The following is a 13,862-nucleotide window of genomic DNA, read 5'->3' as shown; positions in this document are numbered from 1 at the left end:
AGATACAGAGCATATTAAATCCCTCTTAACTGGGTTGCATTGATCTTTCAACTCTATTTGCAAAAGTTTACAAAGGACTGAACAGGGCATTCAATGCTGGTCACCTGCAATCAAAGAAGTCAAATAATTCGGCTAATTTGATCATGTCAAATAAGAGAGGCCCCAAGGTATATAAAAAAAGAATGAGCAAAGGAAATGCATAAAATATGTAAAGGAAGAGCAGCATCCTGTTACATGATGAATTTTGTGAATCTCTTTTACTTGCAAGTCAAGGAGGAAAATGCAGAGAATTTATTCCCAGGGAATAATTACAAAGGTTAATGACAACAGATGTGTCAGCACTAAGGCAAAAAGATTTGTGAATACCTCCATCGACAAAAAGCCCATTGCATCTCCCAAAAACATAGCGGGAGAAGACCTTTTCCTGGTTGAATTTTCCTGGAGATGAGGCTCAGATTCCAGACTGTTGGACTGTGGCATCAATTGATAAAAAAGAACCACAAAAGGGAAATGCAAAGGACACTGGTTTGAGCCTTGTTCTGGCATGTCAGAAACAGGGCTTCCTGAATTATCCCAAACCTGTAGGGATTTTATCTCAATATGATTGCAAATTGCATTTTATACAGTTATTAGACAAGAATTCCATTAATTTCTCTGCAATGGAAAATATAACTCGAATGCAATATTTCTATTTCTAACCATGCATGTGCTTGTGCATATTAATGGCTGGTCAATGGCTAGCCAGATACTTGAGAGCAAAGAACAATTTTCACACCTGATAAATATAATAGAATAAAAACACTGCACCACCCATTAAAGGCTTTATCTGCTGCAACACACAAAAATCGAAAAGCTTCCTTAAATAAATGAATAAATCTTTACCAGCCAAAAGAAAGACAGCTATCCAGACCAGCATTTAATAACTTGTGGCTGGCTTTCTATATCTCTGTTCATAACCTAGTTAGGGATCTGTAACGGCTCTGTTTTTCAGTAAGACTAAGTAGTCCTAGGACCAAAACACACTGCGTAAAGAATCGTGACTCAGTGCTAGGGAATCCTGGGAATTGTAGTTTATTGTGGCACTAGACCTCTCTGGCAAAGAAGGCTGAATGTCTCACAAAACTACAGTTCCCAGAATTCCTTGGCATTGAGCCAGGGCAGTTAAAGCAGTCTCAAACAGGATTGTTTCTGTAGTGGGTTTTGGACCTTACATTTTATTTATTTATTTATTTATTTTTATTATTAGATGCAATATTGTGTAAATTTATAGTTACCTCCCACCCACCCCTTCCCTTCCTATCCCTCTTTACAACATAATTCTATGATCAGTCACTATGTACAAAGCAAAATCAAAGTTCATAGTCTGTTATTCCACCATTTTAAAAGACATTATGATGGACTTGGTGCAGAGAGAGGATCCATAGTATACTTGATAAATGGAAACCAGAGTTCCATAAAAGAACCTTTGATATTTCTCCTCTGTTCAGCTGGACATGGGAGGTTAATTCTTCTTATACGTATTATTGTATGTATAATTATACACATTACATTTTTTGTTACTTTTGTGTTATTGTAACCCGCCTGGATCTGTAGGGAGAGGTGGGATATAAATAAAAAAATTATTATTATTATTATTATTATTATTATTATTATTATTATTATTAGGTTACCTTACTTTATCATTTGATTCATTTAGGAAATGATCTAATTCCATAACTGGAGGGCCTTTTCCCTTGCAACTTCTCCGGCATCTGTCAGACAAAGCATTATTATTAAGATGTAATTTAAAGTGTAAAGCTACATAAATGCCCCTGCAGTCTACCCATCTCACAATTCCTTGCTGCAGCCTTGCTTGCTGGCTGAAGGATGCTGGAAATGGCACCCTTCTTGAACCCTGATCAAAAGCTGAACAGACCTCCTTTGCCCAATGTAGCTACTGGCATTGGTGGAAACCTTTGCAGATTGTGCCAGGAGCCATTGCTTAGCTATGCATATGTAGCCAAGCAGCCGATGCAAAACATCAGTGCAAACAAAAAAGACTAACCAACAAAATTGCAAACATTCCTTACAAGTTTTGCAGGACTTTATATCTTCTTCTTTTTTTTTAAATGGCAAACCAAAGGTCTTCGAAGGGCAAGAAAAAAGCTACGTTTGTACACTCTGGGAGGCAATCACCCACAGAAACGACTTTCACCTTTCCTTCCAAGCGTTTTTGATCTCTCTCACCTAAGCCAGCACTATAACTCAGGATCATGAACTCCACAAATATGTGTCATGCAAAGACATTTCTTCCTTTTCCACTTACACAACTTTTCCTCTCTCTCACTTTTTTCTTTTTGGTGTGGAATGGAGAATTACTCTCTATAGCTCTGTTGAAATAATTGAGAAGGTACAGCCTTGACCACAATTTGCAGCTAAATCCCATGTTAATGTTATAAACATTAGAAACACTTGTGTGCTAATTTCTTCCAGATCTTGAAACACCCTGCCACATTCTTTCAATAATCAGATGTGATCCGCCAAATGTACACATGTTGTCAAACAAAGGCGTGTTTGCATCAGCCAGTGAAACATTCTTCAGGGGTGAGAACCTGAAAAAGATCTTAGGCAGCGGTCTTGCATTTGCAGGCAACCCTTCGTCTAGCACTCTGTCTGAACCAAGACTTTGTGGCTGAGGGTCCCAAGGAGATATGCCACTGCTCCTACAGTTGATGCCCCTGAAGATTCAAGTCCCCCTTGGGAACATTGCAGAGAGAAACATGCTTTTCTGACAAGTTGATTCTATAGCAACTGCAAGGGCTAATCTTTTCTTTGAAGAGGACCAAAAAAATTGTGAGACCCAGCAGGGTGCAGTGGTTTGAGCATTGGACTACGGCTGCATTTACACTGGATATGTAGTTTGTTGTGGCGCCAGAACTCTCTGATGTTCTGAAAGGACTAAATAGTTCACAAAAGTACAGTATGTTCACCGACAGGGATTTGATTTGATTCTCAGCCAAAGGGATGCGTCTGGATAGAATTTGTTTCGGGGCCCAGTTTTACCATTGGCTGTGTTATGCTAGATTCATCAGTGAAACAGTTAAAATCATAGAGTTGGAAGAGATCCCAAAGAACAGCAAATCCAACTCCCTGTCATGCAGGAACTCATAATCAATAGATGGCCATCCTGATAGATGGCCATCTAGCCTCTGTTTAAAAACCTCCAAAGAAGGAGACTCTATCACTCTCAGTTGTGTAGCTGGAAAGCAGTGACCAGAAAAAGGTGAGTTGCAATGGCCCAAGACCAGTAGATGCCATCAGAGCTTACAAACAGGATGTCAACCGGATGCAGAAATGGAAGGGGATGCATTGTCACTTTTTTAAAAAGGGGGAAACATTGTAGAACCAGACAGATCCAGGTAAGCGTAGATTGCATGACGGAGAGAGATCCTCTTGTCCTCTGCCACAGGCGCTCACTGAATGTTTATTTCTTGCAGGTTACATCCGCAACACAAGCAGCATCTCTCCCCGAGGTTACTCTTCCAGCTCAACCCCTCAGCAGTCTAATTACAGCACCTCCAGTAACAGCATGAACGGCTACAGCAACGTCCCGATGTCTAACCTGGGCGTGCCTGGCTCGCCTGGATTCATTAACGGTTCTCCCACAGGATCGCCGTATGGCTGTGAGTACTCTGCCTTCCCCTTTCTCTCCCCTTCTTCCAAGATGACCTTTGGTTTGATTTAAGCCAAGAGGCAATCTGCCAGAAAATGCTTGTCCCCTTCTGGGGTGACATACCGGAAGGCTTCTCATATTGCAATCAGAAATGATGCGCCAGGCAGCTGCAGAAAGAGCCTGCAAAGGAAACCTGCCTGCTTCTAACTTCAGGCTGAGTTTGTCTGCCACAAATCTAACCAATGCTTGGGAAAGTTGCTTTTTAACAAGCTGTGAATTACAGTTACTGTTCCAAGGTAGTTCCTGCAAACTACTTAGGTGCTGGTATCATTTTTAAAAGTATTTTCCTATTTTTCAAATGTAAGTTAAAAGTAAGGGACTAGGGCTGCACCTGCTCTGCAGGAATAATCCAGATTGGTACTACTTTAACTGCCATGGCTCAATGCGATGGGATTTTAGGATTTGTAGTTCTGTGAGATATTTAGCTGTCTGTGTCAGAGAGTTCTTCTGCCACAACAAGCTACAAATCTCAGGATTCCGTAGCACTGAGCCATGACAGTTAAAGTGGTGTCAAACTGCATTATTTCTACAGTGCAGATTGGCCCTAAGTAGCTAAGTAATGCCTCTGCACCCACCACAGAGGAGGATCTAGCAGCACAAGGCTCAGTATGAACCAGCATTTGAACCATGTAATAGCCCTCCTCCACTACTTAGTGAGGCCACAACACTGTGACTAAAAGAAAGAACTATTAAAGTTATAGTTACACCACAAATGGGTAAATCATAGAATCTTAGAGCAGGAAAGGGCCACAAGGACCATCTTATCCAACTCACCTCCATGCAGGAATACACAAGCACTCTTGAAAGAAGCCCATCCAATCTCCATTTAAAGACCTCTAAAGAAGGATAGTTCCCCATCCTCCAAAATAGTCTGTCCCAGTATCAAACAGCTCTTATGGTAAATGATGTTAATGTACAGGTGGAATCTCTTTTCTTGTAATCTGAAGAATTAAAAATTGTCCCTTTCTAAATTACAACTGTGAAGTGACACAATTATGCCTCCCTTACTGGAAAAAGAATTGATTACTAGTAACTTATTGTAACTATAAGTTCTGACCATGGCACAGTAGCTATGTTTCAACCCAGATCCAGTGTCAGCGTTCAACATCCTCAGGCGACCCTAGGAGCCTACCTGATCCCACACTTGCTCCCTCCCCAGGGCCTTTCTTAACCAGCTTTCTGATCTGATGAGTACTGGATGGCTGGAAAAGTGCTGCGGTCTTCATTTCCCTAGTACACCAAGCATAACATTGGTCATCCCCTCATATGTTGTTACTACCTGCCACTACTGTAACCACTTCAGGTTAAGTCCATAGTAGGAAGATAACTCATTTACATGGGATGCTGACCACAAGAGGGCACTCTGAAGGTGGAGAGGATCAAAATGGAGTTAGACACATCATTGCTCACCACACTACACTCCAGATCCTTGGCCATGGCTGGGTTGGTGGACTGTGTCCACACAAACAAATAAGAAGACAAGAAAACTAATTAATTTCCCTTCTAATTTCCCCCTTCTGTTGACAAAATATTCTGGAGACTATAAACTAAGCCAGACTTTGGAAAAGGTTTTTGGACTTAACAACTGTACCTTTTCCAGACTCCGGCCCATGTTTTCCCCAGATTCTGGGTGTTGCAGTCCACCCACCCCATTAAAAACCCTATTCCAAGCAGTGAGCTAATCTTTACAACAGAAGTAATAGTTAGCTTCATTGTTATAATTTTGCACTATAATCTTTCTTATTTTCCCAATAATCAATAAACAAAGATGAGACTTTCTTTTTTTGTTTATTGAATCCAGCCTGAAAGACCAGTCTTTGTTATGCAATTGCTGAGTTCACATAATGTTGAAGTACTTGAGATATTACTGTCTTCCCACAGCAACATCAATCTATCAGTTCATTGATTACCTTATTTATACACCTCTTTTCCCCCATGTGTCGGACTCAAGTCAGTGTCCACTTGTAATCCTCCTGTGTTTCTCTGCTGTTTCTTCAGACTTAACAAAACAAAAAGTGTAAAGGAAGAAAAAACGGAATAGAATAGCTGCACAATGTCTTTCAATTGGGAGCTCTAGGAGCCATTCATCTGGAAGTGTCTCATGTTCCCAATCCCTACTTTAGTTATTTAGAGGGTGAAAACTAGGTCGTGCACTTGATTAAATGAACTACTTTCAGTTTTCATCCACTAGAAATGGGATTTCCATCTTGCACAGCCACTTGGATTCATGCTCAAATTCAATAATTAGGGATTTATGAGAAATCTGCTCCTCTGGGGTTTTTTTAAAGAAAAGAAAAGAAAAGAGAAGAAAAGAAAAGAAAAGAAAATCAGATCTATGCAATCTCCCCACTTGGAACTGGATTCTGTCAGAAATTGGAAATCTGTACAGTTCTGGGTTTAAATTACATTGTATGACAGAAAGAAAAAAATGTGTTTGACAACATCACACATTTGAAAAATGCATAAAAATCAGTGTATTGCATTTTCAAAATGCACACAAATGTGCTTTCTTTAATCAATGAAAAATGCACATAAAAAATCATGGAACAGGCATGGAACAAACCTGGAAGTGGAGGAAGGGAAAAGTCCATGGAAATGGGCTTGAAAGCCCTGTTTCTAATAATGACTGTAATCTGAAATATTAGCCAAATTTAAGTTTTGCAATTGTCTGTTTCATCCATCCGGGACATTATAAATCTTTCATGTTTAAATTTTGAAACAACTGCTTTCTTTGTTAGCACTGTCTTCAACAGTATGTTGCAAACAGGGGATACCTGAGGCTTTGCAAATGCATGAGAACAACTAGAGTTGAGGATATATTTCACCTTTTGTCTTGCTTGTCCACCATGAGAGAAAATGCACCCACATACTTGGGACTGTCTGTAGCAATGCTGGAATGAAATGTGAATCTTCCAAGTTCACATGCAGTCATTGCTCAACCACGACAATACTTAATTGTTTTCCTAAACTCTCTCCAGCCCACATTACACAATGAGAACATCTTGAATTTTTTGTTTTTTTAATAATACAGGGCCTGTTTGAAAGAGTCGTCCTCCAAGAACGTAATCCGAAACGTCTATTGCTGTTGCATGGAGAGTTTAAAAATGGCCAAACAGATGTTTGGTATATATATTTTTGAAAGGAAAAAAAAAAGAGAACCTTACAAACTCCACTTCCTGGCTGAGTTATTTGTGCCAAGTTTCAGCTCCAGGGAAAAGAGAGAAATTTTTACAGCTGAGTTATAAACCCCTGACAATAAGGGTTTACAATGAGATGCTGACAGACCCTTTAAAAGTTTTTCTTTTAAAGGAAATGTTCGGTTTCTGAGAAGAGTAGATGCAGAGTAAAATCCAGCTGCGGCTATGTAAGTGTGCTACAGATTGGTGCAAGCAAAATGAGTGTTTTAGCCTCAAAATGGAATCTTAGGCATCCTTGCTTTTCATTTGAATCAATTGGTACAACTTCTAAGAACTTTGTTTTAATAACAAAAATACACTTCCTAAAACAGTCTAGTGTCCTCTAGGTGAGTTTGGTTAAAGTTATCATCGTTATTCACAGCCGTATGGCATAGGGATGGAAGGCTTTGGAGTCCAACATATTGGCATGGCACCAAGTTGGAGGAGGTTCCCCTAAAATATGGACCTCCAGCTTGCCTGCCCTGCCACGATTCAGAGGTGGAGGTCATACAAGAGATCTGTAGTATGAAAAACAACAGCAGCGTACCAACTAACTGGGCTCTTCCAGACTACTGCAAAGAATCGAGAGCTCTTATGACAGAAAGCTTCATCGATTACTAGTTAAAGCCCCTTGATGCTGTTTTTGTATCCATTTGGAGACCCTACAGTCCATGTAGAAGCCAGGAGGAAGGCGAGAGAGGATGAAAGATACTTGGTAAATAATTTGGCCAATCAACATTTAGGTCTCATAATATCGCAGTGGTTAAATGTTGGTACTGTAACACAATGTTGTAAGTTCGATCCTAGAGGAGGGCTCCAAGGTCCACTCAGCCTTCCATCTTTTCGTAGGTTGGTAAAATGAGCACTCAGCTTGTTGGGGCCAATTGGATTACATATTGTAAACCGCTTAGGGAGTGCTAGTTGACTGATAAGCAATATAGAAATGTACTTGCTATTGCTATTGCTATGACTCTCTAGACAATTTCGCCTCTGAATATTCAGATCTCTTCAGTGCTTTTACTCATTATTAGCTCTAGATGCTGTGAGCCATTACAGGCATGCATTCTTTTTTTAAAGGAAACGTATTCTAAAACATCTTTAATGGACTATCTTTGCCTCCTCCATCCATCCAGTAAGGCAGAGGATTGGACAAATACCCCCAGTATCAATGATAGGTATTGAAACATGCAAGTCTGGGATGCAGAGGAGGTGATGTTGCAGCAATATATCCTGGATTTTTTTAAAAAAACTAGCTTCTTGGTGGGAATAAAATGTTGTTGTTGGTGCTGCAACACTGAATGGTCTGGGATAATAGAAACATCCTCTGTTTATTTAACAACAGCAATACAGCAGCCAACAGCACCTTTTACTCTGTCTGGATATCCCAATTTTTTTAAACTTGGCATAAATGTTTGTGAACAACAGCCCACCTTAGATGCATGGTGGGCTTTTTTCTAACTTCATTTCTCTATTTACAGATTAGCATATGTAAACCTTATGTAAATCTGTTGTCTTCGTTTTAGGCTGTGCAGAAGGGGACACCCTAGTTAGTGGGATGGAGGCGAGAAAGAGAGAGAGATATTGTCTTTCTTACTGGATGTTTCTGTTTTAACCTTTTCCTCAGTGATGTCTTCAAGTCCAACCGTTGGCTCATCCAGCGCTTCCTCCATCCTTCCATTCTCCTCTTCTGTCTTTCCTGCTGTCAAACAAAAGAGTGCCTTTGCCCCCGTCATCCGACCCCAAGGGTCTCCTTCCCCAGCCTGCTCCACCGGCAATGGAAATGGGTTTAGAGGTAAGAAACAGTCTTTTTATTGCTCTAGCGCAAGCATTGGGAGCTGCTGTGTACTACACAGCATGCTTTGATTCATAAACAGATACGGCAGCACTATAGAAAATATGCATTTGGTAAAGACTTTGCAGTATTTTAATGTACAACAAATTCTTAAGTGGCAAGTGTTTGCTTCATGAAATTTTCACATAGAAATGTTATAAGATCCTAAAAGAGAAGTGTGGGAATCACTGATGTAGTGGAGGCATGGATTGCAGGGTTGAAGCAGCACCGTTTTTTGTTAGTGAGATGACAACATCATCTGCCACACTCCAGATTTCCTTGTTCTCCATGAGCTTAGCTGTAATCTTCACAGAAGGGCTGATTTTAAAAAGTAATGGTGGAGGGTTGCATTTCCGAGTAATAATATACTGTTATGCCTGTTGTAATGCAAAGTGTTTGGGGGTGGCTAAGCCCATTATGAAAGGCCTGATAGAGATTAAATATGGTAGAATTGGCTTGTTATGTGGATCAGTGTATCAATGATAAGACTGCCATTTTGGACTCTCCTTGGGAGTACCTATACCATGAATTTACCACTATACGTCTGATAGTAAGCAGACATATCTATGGAAGGGGAGGCTGGGACCTGCACCCTCCAGAAATATTCCAAAGCCCTTTTCTGATTTTTCAGATCTAGATAAAATAATGGATACGATTGTCTTTTCACTGGACTTTAGAAGGAAGGGCACACATAGGAATGTGCAAATGTTGGCTGGCCTTTAGGACAACTCAAGCCTTTATGATTACTATGACTATGCATCTCTTCCAAGTCATGGAACTGTGTCCTCAGCTTTAACTCTAAATGACACTGTAAGATCGGGGCAATTTCATGTTTGGAAAAGAAGCTTGTTTTGTTTCTGGGATCCTTGATCCATCAGGCACCCAGGGAAAAAAGAGAACTAAAGCAAATCCCATGCTTCCACGTGATCTCTGGACTGAGGCAGGAATAGGGAGGACCTCATATTGTGGTTCCAAGGTTGGAAATGGCAGCTTAACACTTGAAGTAGAGGTGATCCGAACATTTGCTAGGGCAAGTGAAATGAACGACATTGCCAACCTTCTGGAGTTAGCCAAATACTAGAATGGAAGATATATTAATATTTTTTTAGCAATAGAAAGTCTACTTCTTCAGTGGCAATATGCCACTGAGTAACGCCAGTGGCCGAGAAAAGGCAATTGCCATCAAAGCTTTTGCAAGACATGTAACTGGCCACTATGGCATGCAGGTTCTGGACTCAATGAAGAAGAAAGACTTTTCTTCTGTTCTTACACCTTGCATGTTGCCTCTATCCATTTAGCATGGATTCCTGATAAAGAACATGGTATTTGAATGCTTGCAGAGTGCTGAACTGTTATTCCAGCTTGCTTGATGGTTCTCATTAAGTCTCCACAAGGGAGGAAACCCACATGATTTTTGGCTTCCAGAATGGTGTTGGGAAAGACATGCAGATACCCTCAGATAACCCGCCTTGTGCCATGTGTTCTTGTTTTCTGCTCCCTGCATGCCATCTGCTACGTATTCCTGTTCTGCGGCCAGACATGGTAGGCAGGGGGAAAGCTGTGGGTCTAAAAACACCCTTCTTGTCTGCTCCCCCAAATTGATAGCAGGTGTCCCGATCAGAAAAAGGCCCACATTTATGTTGTATCTGATGTCAAGGCTGCTTAAAAACAGTGTAGGGCAGATGTAATGTGACGTGAGGCACTGCGAAGTGATGAGTACCCTGGTGTCTAATCATCTTATCACAGATGTAAGGCAGCAAATTGGAAACTGCTGGAGCAGCTCAAAGGAATGGCTGCCCACCTTTGCCTTTGGCTTGTTCAGTACATCAGAATTGGGAAATTATTGCCTCTGTTTCCAATGTTCAGGCTGTGAACACTGTTGCTTCTATCACCAAAATGGCACCAGCTCCCTATCAATAGCATTAAGGGCACTCAGAAGTACCAAAAACAAGGGAGAAAACTTGAAGGGTAGGGAAGGAGACCCGATGAACACCTTAGTGAGACCTGGACAAGCTCACTTACCCGAAAAGGGTAACTGAAACTTTGCAAGAGATAGGGTTTGTTTAGTTATTGGTTGTGGGCAAAGGGAATGGTTGGCTTATCACTGTTAAGGTTGTAGTGTATTTGTGAAAATTGCTTTAAAGAATAAATGCTCTACTAAGAATTTATATAGCTGCATTTTTTTAATATAAAAGGCTTAAAACTAAAACCAACAATATAGTTGCCTTTCTTGTAAATGAACATCTAGGGTTAAAAATGAAGAGGAGCAGGGCCTTCTCAGTGGCTACACCAGTTTTTCAGAAAACCTTTGCCTGTGAACAATAGTATAATTTGCCTCTTCGTAAATGAACAAACTCAAATTGTTTTTCTATCAAGTCTATATCCCATTTCATCCAGTGAGAAAGGGATAGGACTTTCCTCACCTTTTGAGATAACTGTCAACTGCTGGTTTGGTTGCAGTGATTTTCACTTAGACGTAGTTGGATTCCCTGCTGCCATCACTGCATGGCAATGAAAAGGAGGAAGACATATCCCTAAGTGTCCCAATTTGGCAGGGATAATCCCAATTAATCCTCTGCCATTCCACTTTCTAAACTCCTTTTGAAATGTCCAAGTTGCTGTCTCTTTTTCCCACTTTCCTCATTTGTCTTTGGTTTATTTCAATTGCTGCAAACAATTGCTGTAGTTTGCACTCAGTTAACTCACTGGAGAAGAGGAGAGCAGGGGTGTAATGTTGCCCTTCCCTGTAGGCTTAGGCAAAAGCAAACTGCTACAGTCTCTCCTAGCATTTCTTTTCTCCCTCATTAATAACTTTTGCCATCTTGACCACACTTTGATGTTGCTTGGCCACATGTGACTTAGGACCCATACACACTGCCCAAATAAAGCTGCTTCAGGTCACTTTGGAGGTATGCTGTTAAAATGATGCATGCGTCTTAAGAGTCTGGAAGTGCACCAAAGCTGTGCTCCAGTCTATAGGACTGGATCATGGCTTTGGCATGGCTTCCGGACTCTTAGGACACATGCATCATTTAAACAGCATACCTCCAAAGTGACCTAAAGCAGCTTTATTTTGGCCTGTCTGTATGTGGCCTTAGTTTCCATCTGTGAAATGTTGGTAGGTATGAGGGAAAGGACGTCTGCCCTTATCAGCAGTTACTTGGCAGCTGCGCAGCCAGGAAAATTCTCATCTGGAGAGCAGAGGCACCATACTTCCCAGTTAAAGGATAAAATAAAACTTGAGGCTGAGTGTTCCTATCTTGTAGAATACCAGCAGGAGGTGAAAAATGATGAAAAGCCTCCAGGCACAATGTGGAGAAGCCCCATGTCAGTTTCACCTCTGCAGTGAGTCATGGGGAGCTGGAACTGACAAGAGGCCCTTTCCTGACTTAGGTTGGATGCCTTGTGAAATTGGCAGAGTCTTGAGGTATGTTTTGGAGAAATCCCATGTCAAGCTCCATTCTGTTTCTGCTTCTGTTTATTGAGTCTCCCTCTCCTGGTCTCTCTCGCTCTCTTTCTCATTCTCGCACTCACCCCACTTAACACACGCACAGATGCCAGGCTTACGGGATCTACTTTGTTTTTTATGAGAAGCCCAAGGTCCATCACGCAGAGCCAGGTGCAAAATAATGGCTCAGGGGGACTTCGAATGAAGGAGGAAGGTGCCACTGAGCACATATTCAGCCCAGGAATTTTTCTCCCCAGTAACAGAACTCAGTTCATAGTTTTTCATGCTAATATATTCTTAAGCTTTCTTTGTTAGAGCAACATAACTTAGAAAAAGGTGGGGGGAGTCTTTCAGTTACTGTTATATAGTAGCTACCATATTGCAGTATTAGGAGACAAAGTTCCTTATAGGATTCTGGAAAGGATTCAATGATCTACCAATGGTTTCAAGCCAATCCAATCCAATTGAATCCAGTCCATTCCACCCTGCCTTATCCTATCCATATTCTTGCTTGTCTTCAGCAGCAGCAGCAGAATTAGTATTTTCAGCAACACAGTATTAAAACCAGAAACCAACCACCATTACAGTAATGGTATGTCCCCAAAATAAAGGTAATACCTTCCTTCCTTCCTTCCTTCCTTCCCAATGTTGATTTAACAAAAGCAAAGCAGAACAAAACACCTCACAATCACACTTTACTTCTTCTCAAAGTGAGGTCTTTTGAGTAATATTAAAAACAATTACACTCCCAGATCCAGATTGTCTTCAGTGGATGGCACAGTGGATGAATGAATGTCTTAGGCCAGTGGTTCCAAATCTTTTCCATGTCCAACACCCCTAGAAAATATCCACACCCCCTTTAAAAAATAACATCACATTAGATGATGAGGAAATCTAATTTCTAATTTTGGAACCACAAACTGAACCACGTGCAATACTGTGTGTGAACAAATGGGACTTAAAAAATAAGCTTTTAACACAGTGCATAAAATGCAAAACCAAATTAAGCAATTGAGCAATGTGCTTGTCTTGTGTGTTTTTACACTCCCAAGAATTAATAAAGATGGCCAGTGCCAGACAATCCAGCTATTGTTTCCGGTACAGAGATTCACCAGAGACCAAGCGAGGGAAAACACTAACACAAAACCATCCTAATGGTTAACTAGTAGAATATTGTAAAATAACTTTAGCACTTTGACTGTAATGCCTGAATAATAATGATAATAAAAAGTGGAAATCTATTTCTAAAATGTTGCATGAAATTGGATGTGGAATATGATCAGTGAGAGGAGAAAGGACATAAGAGAAGGGGAAGGAGGGAAATCTGGAACATTTCAAGAAAGGGACTGGATGTGAATGATGAAAAAGAAGTACAGATTGAGTCTTCCTTATCCAGAATTCCCAAATACTCCAAAATCCAAAATTGTCCACATGGATGGCTGAGATAGTAACACAATTTGCTTTCTGGTGGTTCAATGTATACAAACTTTGTTTTATGCACAAAATTATTTAAAGTATTATGTATAAAGTTACCTTCAGGCTAAGTGCATACAAAACATAAACACATTTCAGTGTTTAGACTTGGGTCCCTTCTCCAAGACTTCTCATTAGGTATATTCAAATATTCCTCAGTCTGGGGGGGAAAAACCTGTAATCCCAAATACTTCTGGTGCCAAGCATTTCAGACAAGGGAGA

At 40.6% G+C, this 13,862-nt stretch overlaps 1 protein-coding gene across 1 annotated transcript in view; it reads left to right on the top strand.

The window, feature by feature from the left end:
• The window catches only part of EBF2 (EBF transcription factor 2), a 186,199-nt gene that overhangs the window by 165,918 nt on the left and 6,419 nt on the right, over positions 1-13,862 (top strand). The window contains exons 14-15 of the mRNA XM_089539038.1: positions 3,477-3,662; positions 8,513-8,680. Of these exons, the coding sequence (XP_089395164.1) occupies positions 3,477-3,662; positions 8,513-8,680 (354 nt within the window). The remainder of the gene's footprint in view (positions 1-3,476; positions 3,663-8,512; positions 8,681-13,862) is intronic.

Source organism: Sceloporus occidentalis, unplaced genomic scaffold, assembly GCF_023333645.1.
Source record: "Sceloporus occidentalis isolate IW3139 unplaced genomic scaffold, rSceOcc1.0.p SCAF_9, whole genome shotgun sequence".
NCBI classification, from domain to species: Eukaryota; Metazoa; Chordata; class Lepidosauria; order Squamata; family Phrynosomatidae; genus Sceloporus; species Sceloporus occidentalis.
This window is presented reverse-complemented; position numbering and strand designations above follow the sequence as displayed.